Source organism: Lepus europaeus, chromosome 11 (assembly GCF_033115175.1).
Source record: "Lepus europaeus isolate LE1 chromosome 11, mLepTim1.pri, whole genome shotgun sequence".
Taxonomy (NCBI): domain Eukaryota; kingdom Metazoa; phylum Chordata; class Mammalia; order Lagomorpha; family Leporidae; genus Lepus; species Lepus europaeus.
Genome location: NC_084837.1, coordinates 113,003,506 through 113,021,705, shown reverse-complemented (window position 1 = coordinate 113,021,705; position 18,200 = coordinate 113,003,506). Strand labels below are relative to the sequence as shown.

At 51.7% G+C, this 18,200-nt stretch overlaps 1 protein-coding gene across 3 annotated transcripts in view; it reads right to left on the bottom strand.

Moving 5' to 3' along the window:
• Positions 1 to 18,200, bottom strand: part of SIN3A (SIN3 transcription regulator family member A) — a 65,794-nt gene that overhangs the window by 21,578 nt on the left and 26,016 nt on the right. For all 3 annotated transcript variants that reach the window (XM_062206426.1, XM_062206427.1, XM_062206425.1), the window contains 10 exons: positions 15,381 to 15,487; positions 14,278 to 14,560; positions 13,151 to 13,402; positions 11,934 to 12,086; positions 11,657 to 11,815; positions 10,199 to 10,288; positions 5,703 to 5,821; positions 4,995 to 5,205; positions 4,371 to 4,487; positions 1,908 to 2,146 (listed from right to left, as the gene is read on the bottom strand). In XM_062206426.1, coding sequence (XP_062062410.1) covers positions 1,908 to 2,146; positions 4,371 to 4,487; positions 4,995 to 5,205; positions 5,703 to 5,821; positions 10,199 to 10,288; positions 11,657 to 11,815; positions 11,934 to 12,086; positions 13,151 to 13,402; positions 14,278 to 14,560; positions 15,381 to 15,487 — 1,730 coding nt within the window. The remainder of the gene's footprint in view (positions 1 to 1,907; positions 2,147 to 4,370; positions 4,488 to 4,994; positions 5,206 to 5,702; positions 5,822 to 10,198; positions 10,289 to 11,656; positions 11,816 to 11,933; positions 12,087 to 13,150; positions 13,403 to 14,277; positions 14,561 to 15,380; positions 15,488 to 18,200) is intronic.

Here is an 18,200-nt window from a genome sequence, read left to right as displayed (position 1 = left end):
GCCAGGCTGACTCCCGACCCCAAGATCACTAGGGCTGCTGGAGCCATTCACGACGTGGGGCAGATGTTAGCAGACCCGGCCTGAACTCTGTCACGTGGGGACACCCAAGAAAACCCCCTGGGGCGAGGGTACATTTCCTTGAAGAAAGGGCTCGCTGCCTCAGACAGCTGGAGACCAGTGCGCCACAGAGCTTCTTGGAACCTCTCCTACACTTTGGACACAATCTGCAAAGCTCCAAGCAGAGTCCCTGATTCTGAGGCTCCAAGGAAGAAGAATAAAAACCAACACAACACCAGAACTAAAGGCTAATCTACACCTCAAAAGCCACAAGTCAAACCCAACTGGCAAGAGGATAATCCACAGCGTGAGCCTGCTCTTTAGGGGAAGGCTGGGGACGAAAGGTAAGATCTGGACTTGTGTGAGCTGTGCAGCAAACAACGTTCGCCAGGCGATGCCGAGAGGATGTAGCTCTTAGCCAAAGCGTCACAGCACGGTCAGAGTACCAACAGGGGGCAGGCAACTGGCCTACATCCCCCTGCAACGACCTGGGTTCATCACCCAGTTCTGGCCCCGAACTTCCACACAGCTTCTGCCAGTGCAGACCCTGGGAGGCAGTGCTGCCGGCTTGAGTGGCTGGGTCCCTAACACCTATGCAGGAGACCTGGATTGAGTTCCCAGCTCCTGGCCTCTGCCTCCAGCACTGCAGACATTCCTGAAGTGAGCCAACAGATGGGAAGTCTGCCTGTCTCTTTGCCTTTTAAATATTAAAAAACAATAAAGAATTAAAAAAAAAAAAAAAAAAAAAAAAAAGGAATGCCATGAACTAAGAAAGGACACTGGAGCTCAGCCCTGCCTGTGGTCTCCTGCTTGAAGCCTTAGGTGGGTACTCAGCACTCCACACCCAACTGTGCCATGCTCTATCAGGACAAACATTCTTGGTAAAAATGACAAACACTTTTTTCACGAGCATGTCTCACTTTTTACAAATACTGTCATGGCACAGAAGGCTCAGCCATGGCCTGTGATGCTGTGCCAATTCAAGTGATAGCCGCCCTGCTTCTAATCCAGCTCCCTGCTAATGCACCTGGGAAGGCAGCAGATGGTCCAAGTGCTTAGGTCCCTATCACCTGTGTGGGAATTCAGAATGGAGTTCTGGGCTCTTGGCTTGAGCCTGGCCCAGCCCTGGCTATTACAGCCATCTGGGAAATGAACTAGTGGATGGAAAAATATCTATTCTTTCTTTCTCTCCCCATCACTCTTTCAAATAAATAACAAAATTCTATGAAGAGTGATTTTTTTATTATAAAACACACGAGGATATTCAAACAGCTAGGACTGAACGGTAGGAATGTGGGTCATTTCTTTCTTGGCTCTTCCTGTATTTCTTTTTTTTTCCACAGGCAGAGTTAGACAGTGAGAGAGAGAAAGGTCTTCCTTTTCCATTGGTTCACTCCCCAAATGGCCGCTACGGGCAGTGTGCTGCGCCGATCCAAACCCAGGAGCCAGGTGCTTCCTCCTGGTCCCCCATGTGGGTGCAGGGCCCAAGGACCTGGGCCATCCTCCACTGCCCTCCCGGGCCACAGCAGAGAGCTGGACTGCAAGAGGAGCAACCGGAACAGAATCTGGCGCCCCAACCAGGACTAGAACCCGGGGTGCCGGCGCTGCAGGTGGAGGATTAGCCAAGTGAGCCGCGGCGCCAGCCGGCTCTTCCTGTATTTCACAACAGCCCCTCAGACCTGCCCTCTAAAGCTGGTTACACAGAACCCTCAAAACAAGGTCCCTTCTGCTCTGTATCCAATGTCCAACAACCAGGGCTGGGGAGACACTCAGGGCCAGCAGGTGCTCTCTGAATGGGAGCCTGAGCCTGCTGTGCAGCACAGGACGGCGGAAGGGCCCGGCCCAAGCACCTCTTGAGGACGATGGGCACGGCGATGGAGGGGTTCTTGCGCAGGCCGTCGATGATGTCGGCGGCCTTGTCGGCGTATATCCTCTGCAGAGCTTTGCGGTGGATCACCTCCGACGTGCCACCAAGCGTGTTGTCCAGGCGGAACTTGGCCTGCTCCTCGGCAGACAAGCGCGAAAGCTTTTTCTGTATTGCTTCCAAAACCCGGATGGTTGCCAGATTGGTCTCCAAAACTACATCAAGCTGAAAAGAGAAACAAAGGTGCTCAGCACCCAAACCAGAACAGAGCGGCGGGGTCAGGAGAATCGGGCTGGACGTTTACCTCCTTGACCTCAAGCCCGGCTCTGCCACGGCAGCCACAGCACAAGGGCTGTCAGGGTGTCCTGTGAGACTGTTTCTGGGCTGACTGCTACGATCTACACAGAGTCCAGCACAGCAGCTGGCACCTCAGACACGTCCAGCCAAGACGAGAACGTGGCGGTGGTCCCTCACAGCACTGTGTGCTCTGCTCTCCACAGCTGACCCTACAGACCAGAGGGCCGCCCTGCCACTCTCCCTGACCTTCACGCACTGCTGAAATCCCTCACTGGCACTAACGATCACAACCATCCCAAAACACCACTCAACACAGCCTTCCTCCACAGGCAGTAGTAGTCCGGGCAGTGACAATCACTTCTCATGGAATTCAATATTCTATCTGGGGGTAACCATTGGAATTCCTACTTCTGGCCACTTATTTTCTGGAAGAGGTCTCGCTCATCTGGCACAGAACGCCTTAGACTACCTGTCTCCAAGGTTTCACGCAGAGTCTAAGTGAGAGACAGAGGGTGCAGCAACGAGCCCTGTGCAAGAGTGTCCCCATGTTTTCTTGTTCCAGGACCATGAGCGTCAAATATTTCAGGACCCCGCTCCCAACTATGGATGAGCAACGGACTGAACACTCTGACTCTCATGATGGCATGGGGCCCCGTATCTAGTGTGGCAACTGAGTTGTGAGAGGAGTCTAAGTCATGTGACTGCTCCTGGGTGGGAGCATTCAAGCGTCTCAGATCCCTCTTAGCTCTTTTCCCTCTCACAACCAGATGCGGTCATCCTCAGGAGCCAAGCCCCCAGCTGGACATCACTGCTGATGTAGTAAGATCAAGAAATAGGCCGGCGCCGCGGCTCACTAGGCTAATCCTCCGCCTTGCGACGCCGGCACACCGGGTTCTAGTCCCGGTTGGGGCACCGATCCTGTCCTGGTTGCCCCTCTTCCAGGCCAGCTCTCTGCTGTGGCTAGGGAGTGCAGTGGAGGATGGCCCAAGCACCCCATGGGAGACCAGGAGAAGCACCTGGCTCCTGCCATCGGATCAGCGCGGTGCGCCGGCCATTGGAGGGTGAACCAACGGCAAAAGGAAGACCTTTCTCTCTGTCTCTCTCTCTCACTGTCCACTCTGCCTGTCAAAAAAAAAAAAAAAAACAAAAAACAAAAAACAAAGATCAAGAAATAAAGCCCGTTTTCCCAGGTCCCTGGCACTTGGAAGTTGTCTTCCAGCATCCTGACTGATAAAGGAACACACCTCGCAGCCAGGTCATCCCCCAAACACACAGCCCACACTTGACTGCTCCTTGCCCTTGCCGGCGCCAACGGGCGAGGAGGCTGCTGCGCCCCGCTGGCAGGCACAGTGGTCGGGAGTGAGGACTTGCACCGTGCCACAAAGATGCACACTGAGCCTGGCTAACTCAGGCAGCCAAGAAAGGCCCCCGCTGCCTGATAAACTCCCCATGGAGGCTAACACCTGTCAGGACTGAGTCTTGTGCAAATGGCTGGACTCCTGCTGAATGCTGGGGGCAAACATGGCCACGACCTGCCAGGGGCCAGGCAGCGCGTGAGAGTTCATTCTGGAACACTCTGGAAGCAGTGGGAGTCAGTGTGAAGAGGGAAGAGAGCTAAGTCAGCATGGGTGAGAAGGAGAAAGATGTGGTCCACCCACAGAGCTAGGTGGGCTGGCCAGCGGGACGCCCTCAGTACACTGAGCCCACGCTCCCATCTCCCCTGCAGAAGGACTTCAGCAGCTCATCCATCCACTCCAGTCCTTTCCCTGCCACCTTCGTGAACACAAAAGTCCCTCAGTTAACTTCTTTTCAAAAAGAGCCAAGCAGGAAAGACATCTAGTTCTCACCGCACAGGGCTCTTAAAATAAAAATAAACTATCTAAAAACAGCTCCAAGGAAGCCCACAGGCCTGAGGGCACTGGATTTCTACTCCATGTAAAACACAATAGCCTTCAAAACGCATGCAAAAAATATATTATTTCAGTCATCAATGGACAATTTCAGTTCCAAGGGCTGAAGTGACCTAGATATGCTATATCTGCCATAAAAAACTCTGTTGAACGTGTTTGGCAAATGAACAAAGCACAGTGAGTACAACCAGCATTCACCACCAGAGCACGAGGGCCCCGCCGTCAGACACAGGCGCCCGTACCTCGAAGCGCTCATCTTCACAGCGGTAAATGTGTTCTTCATACTGCGTCTTCTTGGAGCTAACGAAGGTGGAGTCCTCGGACCATGAAGGGAAGGAGACCCACGTATCATTCAGAACCTTTGGGTAGAAGAAGTGAGACTGAAACAAAAGCCTAACAGAACCCTTCTGAGGATTAAGTTCTTTTTGCTTTTGAGAGGCAGAGACAGCCAGGAAGCAGGAGCTCCTTCCAGGTCTCCCGTGGGTGACAGGAGCGCAGTCCCTTGAGCCATCCCTGCTGCCTCCCAGGGTGTGCACCAGCAGGAAGCTGGAGTCAGCAGCTGCAGCTGGGAGCCAGGCAAGGGACCACACCCTGAGGTGGTACGAAGGTCTCCCAGCCTCTAGGCGCACGCCCACTCCTGACGAGGCATTCTTAATGAAGAGCCAACTTTCAGGAGGAAAGCAGCAGCTACCAGTACGCCACAGATTTTACCTTCAGCAGCTTCACCAGGAGCTAAGGAAAGAGGTTCTGGATGTAAGGTGACAGATTTTCTTTTGAAGGACAGAGAGGCTCCTGACTGTCATCCCCGTGGGGCCTGGATTCCCGGAACCGCAGAGGCTGCGGGGCTGACCCTCGGGAGGCCTCACCTCTTTGCAGAGCGGGGTCCGCCCTGTGCACCTGGGCTGCTGGTAACTCTTGGGCAGGGCGCGGTAGCTGGAGCCCAGCCGCTTACAAGAGGCATAGTCGATCTCCATGGCGATGCCCTCGGTGGCTCGTTCCTTTGGAAAGGTTTCCAGATGTACAGACTCCTTATAGCCCAGAAAGTTCTTAAACCAGTTAAACAATTCAGGGAATTTCCTGAAGAAGCAAAGCAGAGAGCAGTCAGCAACCAGAGGCAGGACCTCCGCCACCCGGGCTGGGTCCGACCTGAGCCTCCTGCCTGGAACCGCTCCTGAAGGCAGCACACTCTCGGGACAGCAAGGGGCCGTGGGAGAGCTGCCATCGACCGGGCATGCCCAGCCGCTCTTCTCATCTTGTGACTCTCGACAGTGCTCAGGTTCTGATTCTTAGGTTGTCAGGTACAGCGGGACTTCTAGAACCCGGGAAAAGGTTTGTCTCTACAAACACCAGCACTGGTCAGAGGACGAGGAGAGACCAGCCTTGGCCCATTTTCTCACCGCTGGAGCTGGACCAGGAGACTCCCCAGTTCTCAGCACCCTCTGGACACGGACATGTCAGGTGACCGACACCTCAACTGAAGCAAGCTAACTCTGCCTACCACTGGCTCACCCACCAAACCCCACGCAGCCTCCACGTGAGAAGAGCTCTAGGGCTGAAGCCCTCACCCCACTTACCCCAGAAACGGCGAGACGAGCTGCACGAGCTCGGCCCGGGAGATCACCTCCTGGTTGAAGATCACCAGGCAGCGCAGGAAGTTCTCGTAGGCCTCAGCGCTGCGCAGGGCCTTCCGGACCTGAGGCGACCAGAAAGACGGTTAAGTGGGGGGCTGGGATCTTGGGTTACATTAAAAAAAAGATTTCTGTATTTGAAAGGCAGAATGACAGAGAGAGGGGTAGAGACAGAGATAGAGATCTCCCATCTGCTGGTTCTCTCTCCAAATGGCCCCAACAGCTGTGGCTAGGTCAGGGTGAAGCCAGGAGCCTAGAACTCCATCTTCGTCTTCCACATCGGGGGCAGGGCCCTAAGTACTTGGACCATCTCTGCTGCTTTCCCAGGCTACTTAGGAAAGGAGCTGGGTCAGAAGTGGAGCAGCTGGGACGCAGTCAGTGCTCTGCCTGGGGCTGCTGGCATCGCGAGTGGAAGCGTCAATCACTCCACCACAACGCTGCCCCGTGGACTACGTTTTTTAATATTATTCATCTGAAAGTCAAAGTTAGAGAGAGAACATTGATCCTTTGGTTCATTGCCCAACTGGCTGCAACAGCCAGGGCTGGGCCAGGCTGGACCCAGGAGCTTCATCCAGGTCCCCCACATGGGTGCAGGGTCCCACGCACTTGGGTCATTCTTTGCTGCTTTCCCAGGTGCATTAGCAGGGAGCTGGAAAAGAAATGGAGCAGCCAGGACTTCAACCAGTGCCTATATGGGAAGTCAGCATCGCAGGCAGCAGTTTAAAAAGATTATTATTATTATTATTTATTTGACAGAGTTATACAGTAAGAGATAGAGACAAAGGTCTTCCCTCCATTGGTTCACCCCCAAAATGGCCACCACAGCCAGAGCTACACTGATCTGAAGGCAGGAGGCAGGTGCTTCTCCTGGTCTCCCATGTGGGTGCAGGGCCCAAGCACCTGGGCCATCCTCTACAGGCAGCAGCTTTGACTGCTATGCCAACACTGGCCCTTGGATTACATTTTTAAAAACTGAGGAAATGTAACTGGCATGAAGACATTAAGGAATCTGTTACTTTTTTGGATGTGATAATGGTTATGTTTGAAAAAAGGAGTAATTTATAAAGGGAACTTACTAAAACTATTTATGGTTCAAGTAATATCCTGTCTGGGATCGCTGAGGGACAAGGGAGCGGGGAGTGCTGAAGCAGGACACACTGGAGGCATCACCTCGCTGGTCTCCTGCAGCCCGTGTGCACTCAACACTCTCCACAATGAACACTCTAGAAGTGAGATCCTCAGTACATCAGCTGCCTGCCTTCTGCCGCCCCTTTAACAGGTGCACAGTAAGAGCCTGTTAGCCGTGTTGTCAAACTCCAGTGGTCTTCATGACTCTTATTTATTTATGAGGCAGAGAGGTGAGGGATACACGCGCGCGCACACACACACACACACACACAGAGGGAGACAGCACTCCCACCCCACTGGCTCACTCCTCAAATGCATGTAACAGTGCTCAGTTGGGGCCAAGCTCAGAAGCCATGAATTTACTCGAGGTCCACGTGATAGCAGGGACCCAAACACTGGAGCCGCCACTGCTGCCTCCCGGGGTCTGCTTCAGGAGGAAAGCAGAGTCAGGAACAGAGCCGGCTATGAAACCCAGACACTTCGACATGGGATGCAGGCGTCCTAGCATGGACCCCTGAACTTCTAAAGAACACTTGTCTTCTAACCTGATCTTTTTCTTTCTTCTATTTACAATAGGAATTTTACTATCCAATAATGGAGACACGTTCACTGGCACAAAAACGAAAGGCTGGCCTGGGCAGATGAGCCCCATGCAGTTATGGCTCCCTGGTGCCAACTCCCATGGTTTACGCACAGCCCTGCTCCAGGCCGCTGTCTATCTCTCACTTCCCACTGAGAGGCGCTACATGGCATATGAAGTTCAACTTAAAAGCTAAAGACTAAGGGACAGCACTGTGGTGTACCAGGCTAAACTGCTGCCTGCAGTGCCAGTGTCCTACATGGTGCCAGCTCAAGTCCCAGCTGCTCCACTTCTCATCCAGCTCCCTGCTAGAGCACCTGAGAGAGCAGCAGGTGATGGCCCAAGTTCTAGGGCCTCTGCACCCAGATGGGAGATCTAGAAGAAGCTCCAGGCTGCTGACTTTGGGCTTATAAAGCCCCAGCCATGGTGGCCATTTGGGGAACGAACCAGTGGATATAAGATTGATCTCTATCTCTCTTTCTTCCTCTGTAACTCCGCCTTTCAAATAAATAAATAAATAAAAATAAAAGCTAAAGATTAAAGAGCAAGTCACTTTTTGTGTGATATACCACTTTTACTTAATTTTTGTATTAGTTTTTTTTTTTTTTTTTACAAGACTTCATTTGAGAGGTAGAGTTACAGAGGAAGAGGGAGGTCTTCCATCTACTAGTTCATTCCCTAAATGGCCACAATGGTTGGAGCTGGCCTGATCTGAAGCCAGGAGTCAGGGAGCTTCTTCCAGGTCTCCCATGCAGGTGCAGGGGCCCAAGGGCTTGGGCCATCTTCCACTGTTTTCCCAGGCCACCGCAGAGAGCTGGACCAAGAGTGGGGCAGCCAGGATTAGAACTGGTGCCCATATGGGACGCTGCTACTGTAGGTGGAGGACTAACCTACTCTACCACAACCCCAGCCCCTGTATTAGCTTTTAAGCACACAGAAAAGTGCACAGAATTCTGCTGAACCCCAGGTACTCACCCAGCCTCAATGACTTTTGTCTCCTTTATACTCATTTCTCTATCACTGAATGATAAAGCAAAATCTCAGACATTTTACCTACATACACCTTGGTATGTAGCCAAAGAAAAAGTGTTTTAAAAAGTTTTTAACAGCCCACTACTCTTAAAAGAATTAATTTATCTTCAAGATTCCTTATAAGATTCCTTAACAGCACACTCAAATTTCAACTGTCTAATAAATGCCTTCTAAAATCTGGTTTTCAACAGCAGAATCCTAGTGAGGTCCACATGATGCACTTGGTTTCTGCTATTTCTTGGTTCTGCTTTGCTTTCAAACAGTCCCCTCCCCCAGCCTCTTCTTGCCAGAGTGGCTATCACCAGGACTTCTACACTGCCTTGGCACCACGTCAGGGCAGCCCTCAGACAGCGTTAAAAGGCACACAGGAGGCCGTGAGGAGGTGCCACTCCCTGAGATGTAATCACTTGCTCTTCTCCCAGGGGCGTAAGACAGGGTCAGTCCCCAGCTCAGTGTAGGGGGTTGGTGTCTACTCATCACATCAGACACAGGAGAGCTGAACGAAGACCCCACACAATGGCATGGCCACGGAGCTCATGCTGGCTGCCCACTAGAGTCACCTGGGGAGTTTCAGCAACAAATCAGAACTCCCAGGAACCCTATACCAGAGGTCTTCAAAGTTCATGGAAAACACCTACATATCATGAAACAAACTAGGCACAGATTTCAAAACTTTTGATAAAAACAACATCTTTTATTTCCGTTTCCACGAACTTTCGGGATTGCCCTTGTATGTGCATAGCACAAAAGGGAGTCCCAGTGATCACAGGACCACAGGCATCCGGTGTCTTCACCACACCCTCCGCCAGGCAGACCTGTGTGTCCACAAAGGGGAGCTGCAGACATGGAGCACAAGGGAAGGACACCCTGGATGCCACGCACCTTGCAGAACCGAAGGAGGCAACGACAGCATCCCTCTAGCTGTGCTAACGATACCAGCAGACAGAAGGGACCCGCACAAAAACAGGAAACAACAAAGCACGGAGGGCCGGCACTGTGGCAGAGCAGGTAAAACCACCTCCCGTGATGCCGGTGTCCCACATGGGCTCTGGTTTGTGTCCCGGCTGCTCCACTTCCAATCCAGCCCTCTGTTTATGGCCCGTGAAAAGCAGTCGAAGATGGCCCAAGTGTCTGCACCCTTACCACTCATGTGGGAGACCTGAAAGAAGCTCCTGGCTCCTGGCTTTGGCCTGGCCCAGCCCTGGCTGTTGCAGCCATGTGGAGAAAGAACTAGGGGATGGATGATCTCTCTCTGTCTTACCCTCTAACTCTTTCAAACAAATAAATCTTTAAAAAATGAAAATTTAGTGGCTGGTGCTGTGGTGTAGCAGGTAAAGCCACCATTTGCAGTGCTGGCATCCCATATGGGTGCTGGTTCGAGTCTCGGCTGCACCACTTCCGATCCAGCTCTCTGCTATGGCCTGGGAAAACAGAAGATGGCCCAAGTCCTTGGGCTCCTGCATCCATGTGGGAGACTTAGAAGAAGCTCCTGGCTCCTGGCTTCAGACTGGCGCAGTCTGGCTGTTGCGGCCAACTGAGGAGTGAACCAGTGGATAGAAGACCTCTCTCTCTCTCTGCCTCTCCTTCTCTCTTTCAAGTAAATAAAGTAAATAAAGTAAATCTTAACAAAAATACAAAGGCCTAATCAGCTCATTCTTTTATCATTAATGTTGGTTTCAAATCTAATTCAAGCATCACTCACCTTATCAAAAAACAAGGACTCCGTCCCAACACCATGCTTGCTGGCATCTGCCATGGAAGAATCCTTTAGGCTGAGCAGTTTAGGTTTCTTCTGCAAAGAAGCAAAGATACAAACATATAAGACTCAGAGTGAGTTTTCTTATTTTCATCTGTATTTCATAGTTCCAACACCAAAACTACTGTTGATTAATAATCTGAAACAAGTGAGAGTCTGTCACGAACTCAGCCCACAGGTTAAAAGCTTCCCCCGTCTTTGTTTAGTCTGCCCATCAGTGTTCTTCTCTCAAGTTCTCATTCTACTCCTCGGATATCGCCTCAGGAAACAGTCACTGTGACAAACTTACAGAATTAGTTTTCTTCCTTTTCCCAGAGGCCCAAGTGAGTTTATCTGGAACCTAACACCACTGTTTTTCCCTACCTGTTGTGGGAGAAGAGGCTATTTGTACAAAGAGTGGGCACACATCACCTAGAACACACAGCAGTCAGTCTCTAACCTTTGATACTTCACTGTGAACGCTCATGAAAAAAAGCACGGTTTTCCCAACAGGAGGAAGAACTCTCTTGTCAGCAATATCCACTCACACTGATGGTATTGTTTGAAACAGAACGAACAGCAAGACTTTACTTTCAACTATCTGTGAAAAATGTACAAACTGTGAAACGCTGCAGCTATGGGGACCAGCTGGGAGCCAGAGCCTCTGCTCACGGCCCAGGGAGTGTTCTCACAGCAGGCTGTCAGGTGTGAGAGCAGAGCCTGGGGTGGGGGCACTCTGCTGGCCTTCCCTGGCTACCCGGGCCCTAGTCCTCCTCACTGAGGGCCCAGAAACCATGACTGTGCCCAGCCTGACTTCACAAGAACTTGTCTGGACACTGACAGCAAGGCCCTTCAGAGCACTGGCAGTGCTGACGTCGGTCCTTGCGGCCATTCACCTGTTCACCAGTCATCGTGTACGATCCCAAATTCCACCAGCTTTTGTCATTCTGTAATGGCACTCTGCAGACAGGCCTACCCCACGTCACCTGCCGCTCCAGCACTCACTCAGACCTCGGCATTCAAAGCGTAAACCTAACCAGTTCCTGCCGCAGAAGAGCTCTATCACGGGCGGCAGGCACGCCCCCTCCGTGGCCCACCCCTAACAGGAGTCTGAGACCTCCTTCTGCAACAGCCACCAGATCCTGCCTTGGAGAGGAACCCGAGACCTCAGACAGCACAGGACGACCCCTCTATTTCTGACACAGCAGCCATCCAGCTCAAGATTCTTCTGAAAGCACCAAAGCCGGAAGAACGGAAACTCTGGAAGTGTCAGAAACTCTTGGTAGCCAACAGGAAAATAAACACAGCTCACAGCAGAGAGAGAACCTAAGAACAAACTCCAGTCCCAACTCACAAGAGCGCTGTACCCCAGCAATCAGCTACCGCCCTTTGGCAGAGCCCAGCCGCCCGCCCGCCCGCCCGCACCTTCACCGGGGGGGTGGCTCCCGTGCCAGAGTGCCTGCGGATCTGACAGCCGTTCTGGCTCGGCCTCTGCGGCTTGTTGTTCAGCTGGGGCTTCTTCACGGTGCCTCCGTGGTCATTTCTCACCGAGTCAACCTTCTCAGCTGTCGTTTTGCTTAAAAGCTGAAGACACAGGAAGAGGTTAGCATTCTGATCAGAGCAGACTCCGTGTCGTCAGGCCAAGGGCCTCCTGACCGCAGCTCTCCAACCCACCCAGCAGGCCTGAGCCAAGTGAACTCACCACGGAACTGTTGGCATCTGGGAGGAACTGTCCAAACTCGGACAGCAGGTCTTCCTGGTTTTTGAACAGACGGGCCACCTGGGCATACACCTCTTGCTCCGTCAGCGCTGGAGTGTAGCTGCCCCCAGCTTCCTTGGCATTCCGCTGCTCCTTCTGAGGGATTGCGAATGAGGGAGGTTGTGGCACAGCGTGACTGTTTGAACCCCACCTCTGCACACCTCCTGGAATGCTTGACAGGAATCCTGTTCTGGCATCAAACTTAGGCTACCCTTAAGAAAGTCTAGCAGTCGGCTTTGTGGCCTAGCAGGTTAAGCCTCTGCCAGCAATGCCAGCATCAAATATGGGTGCTAGTTCGAGACCCAGCAGCACCACTTCCAATCCAGCTCCCTGCTAATGGCACCTGGGAAAGCAGTGGAGGATGGCCCAAATCCTTGGGCTCCTGCACCCATGTGGGAGACCCAGAAAAAGCTCCTTGCTCCTGGCTTTGGCCAGGCCCAGCCCCAGCCATTGCAGCCATCTGGGGAGTGAAGCAGTGGATGAAAGACCTTTCTCGCGTTCTCTCTCTTTAACTCTGCCTTTCAAATAAATTTTTAAAAAGTCTATACTGTTAGCAGCTGTTTGGACTGTAGACTTTTAAGCTGAAAAAGAGCAGAAGATGGTGGATAACAATCAATTCCTTTTAAAATGGTGTGGTGGTACAATGGGTTAAGCCATTGCTTCCAACGCCAGCACACATTCCAGAGTGCTTTTTGAGTCCCAGCCTCTCCATTTTTGATTCAGTTCCCTCTAATGCACCAGGGAAGGCAGTGGAAGACCCTGATAGAGTTCCAGGCTCTTGGCTTTGACCTGGCCCAGATGCGGCTGCCACTGGGGGAGTGAACCAGCAGTTGGACAATCTCTCTGTCCCTCTGCTTTTCGAATAAACAAATCAAAAACCGGGCAGTGACAGTGATGCTCAGTGGACCATGCCAACTGACAAAACATAAAACACCCGAGAAGCTCCTCCTTCTCCTCCTCCTCCTCCTGCAGGTTAACCCTTCTCTAAGCTTCCCAGATAAACAGCATTCATTTGACAGGGCAGTGGCTGCAAATCCCCATGGGATGCTAACAGGGCATCCAAGTCATGATCACAGATCACAGTTTCCAAGTTCTTCTTGGACTAGAGGCCCCCAGAGGGTAGCCAGGGGTTCACAGAAATCAACAAGACAACCTCCTACCTGATAGGTGTGCAGAATCTCCAGGAAGGCTTTGTAGATGTCTGGCTGCCCCTGGAACCTGTTCTTGATCTTGTTCACATAGTTGATGGCGTGGTTGAACTCCACAGGCTGATTGTTCTGCAGAGACGGGGCCGTTCCCAACGAGATGGTCACTGGGGTGTGAGGCTGGACCGGCGGAGAGCGCGGGGATGCATACGGAGGGAGTGGGGGAGTCTGCTGGCTGGCTGGGGCATGCGCTTGCAGCTGGGAAGGCTGAAAAGAAGAGAGTCTGTATTCTCCTCCGGAGCACGCGCGCACACTCACGGTTTGACAAGGGGAAGGAGGTAAAGAAACACGAGGTGTCAGCTCCACTTGCATCCTGACTGACTCACTCAGCCAAGCCGTCTGAGCCTAACTCAGTCACGCTGGGCAGGGCGGAGGGGCTGCACTCTGGTGCCAGTACCTCCGTCTCAAATCTTCTATCTACAACTTACAGCTGGAGCCACCTCCAACTGCAGGGGAGAATCTTTCACGTGCAATCTTTAAGCTCTCTAGCACAGCAGGTACAAACAAACAAAACTCAGTCTAGGTAAATCTTTAACAAAAAGACAAACCCTCATCCAAGAGGCTACTAGATCACCTCTGCACCAGCAACACTGAGGTGATGGAAACCTTATCTGCACCATCTTGTATGGCTGCCACTAGCACGCACGGCCACTGAGCTCTGGAAATGCAGCCGTGCAGCTGAGAGCTTGGTCTATTCTAGTCACAGGCAAGAAGCTACCTCACCGGTGTAGTGCACCATCACCACCTTCCTCTTCATCACTGGGATCTTCTGCTCAGCTTGACATAAGTTAATCTGGTAAAGAGTAGCCTCTAAAATGACGGCACGTGAACAGTGGTACCTCTTGACCGTGAGAGATGATCCTGTCTGCCTGTGCTGTCAAAGTACTGAGATACAAAGCCACCACCTGTGCTCACTTTAGTAGACACCCAAGCATACCGTGTGAATGTGACACATGGTACGGGATGAGCTGCATCTCTGTCGAGGAAGTCTCTGGGTCTGTCTGAATCCTGCCCAGGGCAGGTGTCCACAGCAGGTGCTCCCGAGACACCGACGTCACAGGAGGCAGTCCCCACGGGCTCACCTTGCTGACTTTGGCAGGTGCAGGCTGAGGAGCTGGCTGGGCAGGAGCTGGGGCTGACTGTGCCGAAGGCTGGGAAGGATGCTGGGGTGGTGGTTGAGGCTGGGGCTGGATGCCGTGCGTGGGGATCTGATGAACCTGGCCAGGAGTTGTCACGTTCACCATGTCATTGGTTTGCACCTCAATTTTGTAGCCAGGGGGCAAGAATGTGTTGAAGCCCATGATCAGGTCAGGATGGCCTTTGAACAGCTGGGAGACACGACTAATCACTCCTGGAGTGTCGATGCTGACAAACAGAAGGAAAAGTGAAGGGGGCAAGCCTGACAGACACCCCAGTAAGAAAAACTTCCCACTCAGTTTTCTCTACAGAGGGAAACACAGAGACCAACATGCATGTTCCAAAATCTATGGCACACACGCTCTGGACCTAGAGACTTGTCCCAGTCTTGAACACAATACACTCACACGTTTATGGAAACAGCAGTATCACACAGACACTCAGCAAACCGAAAGCTGCAATTTCCAGGCAGAGCCAACCTTTGATCCACCATACAAATCCTTTACTGGGCACAGCTCCGCACTGTGCGGATGAGCTGCTCTTAACAACATGCGAACCACGTCGGAGTACCAGGGCATGTGAAGCCCACTCAACAATCAAGCAGTCTGATTTACTACCAGCACCACTGTCCTGATTAAGCACTAAGAAACATTTTAGCGAAGGAAAATTTACCAACACGGAGAGAAAAGTCTGGCGGTTTCCATCATGACCTTTCCGGAAAATTCAATGCTCACAAAGGGGGCACGGGGCAGGCTGTCAGCCTCGCGGTTCAGATGCCGGTGCTGCACATCCAAGGGCCTGGGCTCAATGCCAACTCCACCTCCCACTAACGCAGACCTTGGGAAGCAGCAGCGACGGCTCCATAGAGTTCCCCCCACTCACACAGTGGTCCTGGCTTGAGCTTTGGCTGGCCCCGGCCTAGCCCTGGCCACACAGGCATCTGGGCAGTGAACCGCTGAGTGCAGCTCTCTGTCTCTCTTTCAGACAAATATCCAAGAGCAACACACCAAGCACAAAGCTTGAGTCGAAGCACACACACATCTTTTACCTCTGAGATTTAAATTCCTTCATGATGTCAAGGAAATCGTTGTAGACCTGAGGCTGACTACCGAACTGCAGCTTCACCTGGTCCAGGTAAGAGAGCGCATCCTCCACCTGAGGCAGGGATACACAAGTCTCAGCGTTATAAAGAGGCGATAAACTAAGAACTACAAAAAACAACGGATGCCTAAATAAAATAGTACGTGAAACAAAGTATTAAAACTTGGCACGAATGTCAATAATAAAACAGAGGCTTAAAACAAGAACCCTTGTAAATCTTGTTGAAAAGCAATTTAGTGTTCACCACGTGCGTTTTTTTGCACTCAGCTTGGTAACGGTATTAAGAACAACCTGGCACACGGCAGGGCAGACTGAGAGGGGGCAGGGAAGCTCGCCATGCTTCAGGGACGGCCAGACACCTCGGTGCGAGGACAGTGGCCTGCACATGGTGCCAGCTAGAGGGGCGCAGAGAACTACACACATGCGAAAGCTCTGCCATGATGGGACTAAGACTGACTACTGTGTCTGGGAACCACGCGAAAGCCACACTAAGAACAGATTTCAAGGACTCTGAAGTTATGAGTGGGATTTAGGACAAGGCAAATACCCACTATGTATTTCCCATATACTCTGAGATAAGCATGTTAAATTATACAAAATACAACATTTAGGAAAGTGTTAGAAATAAACACCTGATTTGATCTAAGACACACTCTGGTTACACGTTGTGAAATGGAACACTTGTGTTCAAATACGCCAGGAAATGGCGCCATGGCCCGAATGTGTCCCCAGACGCGAATGCTGGCACTCAACCACCACTAGGCTATTGGAAGAGGTGGGGCTAGCAGGGTGGGAATCACGTGGATGGCTGGCAACTTTATAAAATGGCTGGCAAGAACCAGTGCTGGTCCCTTTTGCCATGAGAGAACAAAGTTCAAGGTGCCCATCCTGGAAGCAGAGACCAGGCCTTCCCCAGACACCAACCTGCTGAGTTCTTTACTCGCACTTCCCAGCCTCTGAAACTATGAGAAGTCCACTTCTAGTTACACCTCACCCTCTGTCAAGCCTCCTGTTAGAGCAGCACCAACAGACAGCATTTCAAAGGCTGTCCGGGGGCAGCGTGACAGCACAGCAGTTAGGATGAGGGCTCAGATGGCCACACCCCTGTGGCAGAGTGCCCTGTCTGAAACCAGGCTCCATTCAATTCCAGCTAATGCACACCTAGGACAGAGCAGGTCACCATCCAAGTACTTGGGTCCCTGCCCAACATGTGTGACACCTGGATGGAGTTCCAGGTTCCTGGTGCCAACCTGGCCCAACCCTGAGTGTTACAGGCATTTGCGAAGATGGAAGCTCTCTCATTTTGCGTTTCAAATAAGATTTTCTTTCTTTTTATTTATTTGAAAGGCAGAATAACAGAAGGGAAGATGCAGAGACAGACAGAGAACTTCCATCCACCAGGTCACTCCCCAAATGCCTTCCATAGCTGTGTCCGGGCCAGGCCGGCGTCAGGAGCCGAACTCTGGGTGTCCCACATGGGTGGCAGGGACTCCAGACTTGGGCCACAATCTGTTGCCTCTCAGGTGCATGAGCCAGGAGCTGAACTGGAAGCAGAGGTAGGGCTTGGATCCAGGCACTTTTGAAATGGGATGTGGGAATCTTAAGCAGCATTTTAAACCACTGCATGCAGCAGTCAAGGTCAAAGTGCTTCACTACTGCTCAAGCACAAATCACATACTTCATCAGTGCCCACTTGTCTGACGTGGTTGGTTTTCACAAATATTTACAACATGAGAATCTCTACTGAAGGCCACTGGAGTACTGACTTTATATTCAGGACTTTGCATATTGAAGTCTTCTATTAACGATCAAACTGATGGAACATGAAACTCATTCGCAGAAGGAACAGACTTTGCAAGCTTTTTGAGAATAATATTCAAAAATATCAAAAACAAACACGGCAGGGGCAGGAGGGGAGACCAGCACTATGGCATAGCAGGTAAAGCCACCACCTGCAGTGCCGGCATCCGATATGGGCACCAGTTCAAGTCCCAGCTGCTGCACCTCTGATCCAGCTCCCTGCTAACGTGCCTGGGAAAGCAGTGGAAGATGGCCCAAGTGCTTGGGTCCCTGCACCTACGTGGGAGACCCAAAGGCAGCCCCTGGCTCCTGGCTGTGGCCATTTGGTAAGTGAATCAGCAATGGAAGATCTTTTCTCTCTGCCTTTCCAATAAATAAATAAATCTTTAGACAAAACATGGGGCCGGCATTTTGGTCCAGCCGGTTAAATCACAGCTTGCAATACCAGCACCTCAACTGGAGCGCCAGTCCGAGTCCTGGCTACACTGCTTCCAATCCAGCACCCTGCTAATGCACCTGGGAAAGCGACAGAAGATTCCCAAGTGCTTGGGAACCTCCCAACCACGTGGGACCTGGATAGTGCTCCAGGGCCCTGGTTTTCACCTAGTCCACCCCTGGCTGATGTGGCCATCTGAGGAGTGAACCAGCAGATGGAAGTTATCTCTCTCCCTCCCTCTTTCTCTGCCTTTCAAGTTACTCTTAACCAAAAATAAATAGACACAAAATAGTATATCACAAGTATAACCACTGCAGAGAGAAAAAGAACAGAAATCCAAAGTCAAGAAATTATATATGATATGTGTATGAAGAAAAAGCTCCTAGGGAGTCACTGTTGAAAAATCAGTTATAAAATAACACTATGCTTTAAAAACCCAGCAGGACAGCCAAATTCTGAGCAAGACACCTGATGTAAGAGCAGCGAGGGAATTCTCTGCGTCCCTCAAGCAGGGTAAGCACGTAGACAGTC